General features: G+C 37.6%; 1 protein-coding gene across 2 annotated transcripts; it reads left to right on the plus strand.

The window, feature by feature from the left end:
* The first annotated feature begins 2054 nt into the window (after positions 1-2054).
* On the plus strand, positions 2055-5191 carry MED31 (mediator complex subunit 31). 2 transcript variants are annotated; one of them, XM_081944836.1, is made up of 4 exons: positions 2055-2190; positions 3768-3845; positions 4310-4406; positions 4707-5191. In XM_081944836.1, exons 1-4 carry the CDS (start codon positions 2181-2183, stop codon positions 4906-4908), a joined length of 387 nt encoding a protein of 128 aa, XP_081800962.1. In that variant the 5' UTR covers positions 2055-2180; the 3' UTR covers positions 4909-5191. The 2 variants fall into 2 exon arrangements, with proteins under 2 accessions (XP_081800962.1, XP_081800963.1); XM_081944837.1 differs by lacking the exon at positions 2055-2190 and adding an exon at positions 3271-3340.
* The last annotated feature ends 2453 nt before the right edge of the window (positions 5192-7644 follow it).

The raw sequence follows: 7644 nt of genomic DNA on the forward strand, positions 1-7644 counted from the left end.
AACTTCCTACAATACAAAAGTCCAAAAGGAGTTTCCAAATGGCAATAAACTTAATAAAATTGATGTCTTTTCACAGACCAAAGCTGTCAATTTAGCCATTTCAGCAAGTTCCATCATCTTCACCATCTATTCCTCCATGGTGGGCAGGGTCAAGTCATTCAATTGATGTGCATATATTAGTCTAATTGCAATTATCACATATAAAAATAATTCTGTAACCTTTTTCCAACTTTTTTCAATCAGTTTCACAAGAAACACCTCTGGCTTCCATTGATATTAATCTTTACAATCTCCTGAATAAATGCATGTAATTGAATCAAATTTTCACCTTTTTATATGTCCATCAAGCATGGTAAAATGTCCCCACATTTCCTATATAAATTCAACATACCTTTATACATTCTAGAATGTTTTTCCACTGAATATACTAGCATCTTTTTATTAAAAAAATCTTTAAGGTAATAATGTAAATTTCATCCATTTCAGCCACATATTCTCCCATTGTTTCATTTATATGTGTAACCCAAAAAATCAGTCCATTTTATCATACTTCTGTTTCAAATTTCAGTAAACATACATTTTAGAAATAACATATTCATTATTTGGATAACATAGTCATTATTTATATTTGTAGTTTCAAACTCAGCCTTACAATGCTCAAATCCAAAAGTTATTTTATTTACTTTAAATCTTTTTAGTAATTGTATGTAGGAATACCATTGACAAGTATATCCTTCTAATTCCTAATCTTCCCTTGCATTTTTCTTCAGTAAAATCTAGCATCTCACCATAAATTAACTATTTGTGTTTAATTATAATCCTAACACTTTAATACCATTTGTAACATTCTTCCTCCAAAGATTAGGATAGTCCTGCTGGAAGGCTTTGAAGACCTATACTGGGGTCCTGAGTATGTTTTCCCGAACATAAGACCTCCCTGGATAATAAGCCCAATCAGGCTTTTGAGCGCATGCGCTAAAATAAGCCCTCCCCGAAAATATAGTAACACAGCAGCAGCCATGAAGTGACCACACTCGCCACCTCCTGCACCTCAAAAATAATAAGACCTCCCCGAAAATAAGGCCAAGTTTCGGTGGTCAAAAGGAAATAAGACCCTGTCTTATTTTGGGGGAAACACGGTACCAATGTTAATACCAATGAATAATAATATCTGTTGGTTGTTATTTGTATTTAATTTGGTTTTTGTATTGTATTTTAACTGTTTAAATTGTTTTTATGACTGTTTGCCATCCAGAGTTACTGATTTGAGATGGCTGCCTAAACCAATGGAATGAGTAAATGAACAAGCAAGCAAACATAGAGGTTTCTGAGGAAAAAAGCAAGAGGAAATTTCACATAGCAAAATGGAAGGCATTTTATACCTGTCTAAATTAGGATTTAAGTGAGCTCATGAGATGGTCTCCAACTGCACAGAAATGACATTTAAAAATATTTTTTCAAATACTACCGTGAAAATTCTGTCATATTTACATAAATGTTAAAATGTGTAAATACCCTGCAATAAAGAACAAAAAACCTGTAAGAATAGCAAGTTCTCAATTTCTGCATTTTTTTTTTTTAAAAAATGTGGATGCCAGAGATTGAATTACTGATCAGGTTCATATATTATAAAGGTAAAGGTTCTCCTAGCACATATGTGCTAGTCATTCCCGACTCATATATTATACAGGATTATAACTTAATTTCCATAACTACAAAATGTTAAATCACTACTGAGAAGCGTCCAACGTGCTAAACTAAAACGAAACAACTTATATATTATGGCTTAGCCTTAGCACAGGAATGGATTTAATATATCCAAGAGCCATGATTTGGGAGTGGTTAGAAGCATTTTATTCTATCATTCATGAGGGTGCCTTGGGAATCCTTATGATACAAACAGAAATATCTGTGAAGAGTCCGTGGGAATACTTCTATAAAACGCTTCTTTATTTAGCAAAGGCGACCATTGCTTACAAAGAAAAAAAAGGCTGTTTTTTTAAAAAAATGCTCTCATGAGGCTAGATATCCGTTTCTGGCATCACTGTTGCCACGGCAACGCGCCCTAACTCCCTCCGGGAATTTCCCAGAATGCACTGAGATGCGTTGGGAGGGCTTAGAGCCGCCGCCGCCATCTTGGTGAATGGTGCAGTTGAGATCGGAGTATTGTCTCCGCCACCATGGAGGGCGGTGAGTAGACGCGGGTCCGAGGAAATAACGGGGAAGTGGGGGGCTGTTTTTCACTTTTTAAGAGCCCTTTAAACCAAGCGTCTACAACCTGGACTTTAAGACTTATGGACTTCAACTCCCAGAGTTCCTCAGCCAGCAAAGCTGGCTGAGGAACTCTGGGAGTTGAAGTCCACAAGTCTTAAAAGTTGTCCAGGTTGGAGACGCCGCCTCTAAACAAACAATTGTACCTTTTATATAATTGATGATATTAATTCAAAAGTCACCTCCGTCGTATAAGTTCATCTGTACAGATAAGAGAAACTAGCGTAAAAAGCATGGCGACTTCCTTGCTCTTGATACGGAATAGACTCTTGCATGGACGATCTTAAACATAACTGCTGCATGTCCTTGAAGGAGGAGGAGGAATTGGTATTAAAAGACCCCCAGCAGTTGCAGGAGCTGGGAGAGAACTCTTGCCTTTGTGTCGTTGCTGATTACATGCGAGCACCCATCCTCCATCAGGTGGCCACCATATCAGTTGCTTCCCATGTTGGCATGGTCGGGGATGTGAGTTGTAGTTCCGGAGTTTGAAAGAGCAAAACGGACACGTAAAAAGTTTGCACACCGTCTGTAAAGCAGTTTCTTGGTTATTCACAGACCTGAAGGACATGCCAAGGCTCCTAAAGTGATTGGTACTAGTTCCTGTAGAATTAACCCCATACATCTCACCAGTGTTTTGGAAGTAAAAGCTAATACAATCATTGGTTGTATAAACAGAGACATAGAATCAAAATCACCTGAACTATTAAAGTACCCTTTGTAAAGCCTTAGTAAGACCACAGCTGGAACACTGCATCCAGTTTTGGTCACAACATTACAAAAAAGATGTTGAGACTTTGGAAAAAGTGCGGAGAAGAGCAACAGATATGATTAAAAGCGTGGAGACTAAAAAATATGAAGAACGGTTGCAGGATTTGGGTTTGGCTAGTCTAGAGAAAAGAAGGGCTAGAGGGGACATGAAAGCAGTATTCCAGCAATTGAGAGGCTGCCACAAAGAGGTGGGGGGGGGGTCGATTTATTTTTGAAAGCACTAAAAGGCAGGATAAGAAACAATGGATGGAAACTAATCAAGGAGAGAAGCAACCTGGAATTGAGGAGAAACTTCCAAACAGCGAGCACAATTAAACAGCTTTTTAAAACATTAAACAGAGGTTTTTAAGAAGAGACTGGACAGTCACTTGTCTGAAATGGTATAGGGCAGGTGAAGGGTCAAACTTGCAATGTCACGTTGTCACATAACATAACATATGACTCCTCCCCCCCCTTTCGCTAAACGGGGTGGTCGTTGCCTGTGCGTGATGCATCTTACCGCGGGCCATGAGTTTGACACCCCTGTTATAGGATCTCCTGCTTGAGCATGGGGTTGGACTAGAAGACCTCCAAGGTCCCTTCTAGCTCTATTCTGATTGATTGATTGATTGAAGTATAGATTGCTATTTTTTTTCAATTTTTCTCTGATATAAAAACTACTCATCACCAGGTAGTTCATGCATGCAATATATATTGTATAATTCCACACTCCATTATCTTTGTCCCAGATGATACTGGAAATAGACTTCGTTTCCAACTAGAGCTGGAATTTGTGCAGTGTCTGGCAAACCCCAATTACCTCAATTGTAAGTATCTAAAATATAATATAGATCAAGATCTCTTTGTTGACTTCAACCAAACACCATGAAATCTGGACGGAAAATTACAATACAAAATTGAAAACAGTGAAGTATGTAGAAACTAACCAGAAATATATGAATGTGTGTTTGTAAATAGTCGCAAATTCATAGGCAAAATATTTTAAAGCCAATGTCAAAGATGGTGACTCGTTAAACCTTGTTTGTTTGATTTGACTAAAATCTGTACAGTAGCTTAAAAATGAAAAAAAAATGAATAAAACCGCATCAAAGTTAATAATAGAACTGTTGAAATCAGAAAGCTGAACATTTGGTGAGGACTAGCTGTACTGTTTCGTAATTTTATATTGTGTGCCTTCCTTGAAGATTAACAATAATTTCCTTACAGATTGTTGTGAGGTTATACAGAGAAAAAACTATTTTAAGTAAATTTATCTTTATATCTCTTTTAGTTCTTGCCCAGAGAGGATACTTCAAAGACAAAGCATTTGTAAATTATTTAAAATACTTACTCTATTGGAAGGAACCAGAGTATGCCAAATACCTAAAGTAAGAATTATAATAATCTCTCTTTTGTAAATATGTCTAGAGTTCATATAACACATAGCATAAAATTGTATTTTTATGAAACACTTGCCAGTCCCCTCCTTTTATGTAATTGCAAAATAGTATTAACATGAATGCTTTTTTACTAAATATACTAGAAAACTGGCAATTTGCTTCAAATTAAGTGACCAGAATATTTTTTCAATTCCTTCCTTTCTATTTGTAGAATTCTTTATTTCTTCTCAAGAGTACTGGTGACTTAGGAAAAGCATTAAAAATATGATATATTCTTGTATTATGAAGGTATCCTCAATGCCTACATATGCTAGAACTGCTCCAATATGAACATTTCCGTAAAGAACTGGTGAATGCACAGTGTGCAAAATTCATTGATGAGCAACAGATCCTCCACTGGCAGCACTATTCCCGCAAGCGGATGCGCCTCCAGCAGGCCCTTGCAGAACAGCAACAGCAGCAACAGCAGAACAGCACCTCTGTCAAGTGAGCCATTAGGCGCTACAAAAGCTACTTGCAAGGGCAGAAAGCACCTGTGGATTTAATCTGGGCCATTGCTATCGGAAATGCCCTTAGCACAGTGATGGTGTTGGTAAAATGTTGTGGATGTTTAAAGCTTCAGTTTGGAATTTCAGATTTGCCATAAATGATTTCTTCAAGATGTAAGAGATTCTTCTTCTATCCCGAATTAAAGGTGTAGGTGTGTTTCCGGATACTGTATAGCAGAAGAGTATTTTGGAACATTTACTGTGAAGTAAAAGTGGCTAAACATTTTTGTTGTATGCTAATTTGTGGGTGTTGGTAAATGGTGTTTTGGCTATTTCTTAATCCATAGGAATTAGCCTTGTAATCTTAAATCCTGAGATTTGGATGTAAAGCATCAGCAATAACTGCAAAAGGGGAAAAAACTTGTTAACTATAGTTTACAACATCGCTCTTAGCCAGGCGACTTGAGGTTTACCTTTCATGGATAGTTTAAATAGTTGTCCTACACACTTTAGAGGGTTGGATTAGATGATCCTTGTAATCCCTTCCAACTCTACAGCACCACAAAAATCAGATTAGGAACACAAATTGAAATAGGGAAGAAAATGGTAAGTGAGCACCTGTCTACCCTAGACGAGTTCAAATCCCCAGGACCGGATGGATTGCACCCCAGGGTTCTGAAGGAACTGGCAGACGAGAGCTCAGAACCACTGAACTATATCTTTCAGAGATCCTGGAGTACCGGGGAACTGCCAGAGGACTGGAAAAGAGCTGATGCGGTTCCCATCTTCAAAAAAGGGGAAAAAAATAGATGCAGTAAACTACAGACCTATCAGCTTGACCTCAATACCAGGGAAGATTCTGGAAAAGATAAGCAACAAATTAGCGAAAACCTAGAAGTAAACAAAGTAATAGCCAAAAGCCAACATGGGTTTGTCAAAAACAGATCATGCCAGATTAATCTTGTTGCGTTTTTGACAAAATTAATGGACCAGAGGAATGCCATCACTATAGTTTACTTGGACATCAGTAAGGCATTTGATAAGGTAGGCCATAACCTACTACTAGACAAAGTAGAAGAATGTGGGTTAGACAGCATCACCACTAGATGGATTCGTAACTGGCTGACCAACCGCACTCAACGTGTAGTCCTCAATGGAACTGCATCTACATGGAGAAGTATGCAGTGGAGTACCCCAAGGCTCTGTTTTAGGCCCAGTACTCTTCAACATCTTCATCAATTATTTGGATGAGGGAATAAATAGGGAACTAATCAAATTTGCAGATGAAACTAAGCTGGCAGGAATAGCCAACACTCCAGACGACAGGCTAAAGATACAGAAGGATCTTGACAAACGTGAACATTGGGCACTATCTAATAAAATGAAATTCAATGGTGAAAAGAGTAAGGTTCTACATTTAGGCAGGAAAAACAAAATGCACAGGTACAGTATAGGTGGTACCTTGCTCAATAATAGTAACTGTGAGAGGGATCTTGGAGTCCTAGTGGACAACCATTTAAATATGAGCCAGCAGTGTGCAGCAGCTGCCAAAAAAGCCAACACAGTTCTAGGCTGCATCAACAGAGGGATTGAATCAAAATCACGTGAAGTGTTAATATCACTTTATAATGCCTTGGTAAGGCCACACTTGGAATACTGCATTCAGTTTTGGTCGCCACGATGTAGAAAAGATGTGGAGACTCTAGAAAGAGTGCAGAGAAGAGCAACAAAGATGATTAGGGGACTGGAGACTAAAACATATGAAGAACGGTTGCAGGAACTGGATATGTTTAGCTTAAGAGAAAGAAGGACTAGGGGAGACATGATAGCATTGTTCCAATATCTCAGGGGTTGCCACAAGGAAGGGGGAGTCAAACTATTCTCCAGGGCACCTGAGCGTAGAACAAGAAGCAATGGGTGGAAACTAATCAAGGAGAGAAGCAACTTAGAACTGAGGAAAAATTTCCTGACAATTAGAACAATTAATCAGTAGAACAGCTTGCCTCCAGAAGTTGTGAATGCCCCAACACTGGAAGTCTTTAAGAAGATGTTGGATAGTCATTTGTCTGAAACGGTATAGAGTTTCCTGCCTAGGCAGGGGGTTGGACTAGAAGACCTCCAAGGTCCCTTCCAACTCTGCTATTGTATTGTATTGTATAAAATAGTTTATGTAGCATTAGCATTCAGTGGAGAATTTCTTGGCTTTTAACTTAAATATCTTTGAATTGTAGATTGATAGGAAAATATATTTTAGATTTTCTGAACTGGCCTCAAGGGAGACGTTGGTGTAATGTGCCGGTAACAGTTTGCAAATGTTAGAGGAACCCAGATTTCTCTAGACCTGATAGAGATAATTTAAAGATAGATATTTTGCACCCAAATAGTGTTAGTATTCACCTTAGTATTTCCATTTGTTAATCTCAATGATTTTCCTTTGGTGTTTAAAGTCTGCTTCATTATGCCTATTAATCATTCTAGCCCTCAGAAAAATCCTTTTCTAAGTCATTTTCTTGACCATTGTAAATGTATAGAATAACTATACTTTCTCATCCTTGTCCTCATATTCCTTAACTTTGGAAGTTCACTAAATATAAGAATAATGCATAGCTTCATTACTTAGAATAGTTAATAATATATAAATTATTCTAATTAATGAAGCTATATAATGTAGTCTTTGAAAGAAATTTAACAATCTTCAATGCAGTGCAGTATATACATTCATTTAAAATGTATTAAAT

Source organism: Natrix helvetica, assembly GCF_964273705.1.
Source record: "Natrix helvetica genome assembly, chromosome: 2".
NCBI lineage: Eukaryota > Metazoa > Chordata > Lepidosauria > Squamata > Natricidae > Natrix > Natrix helvetica.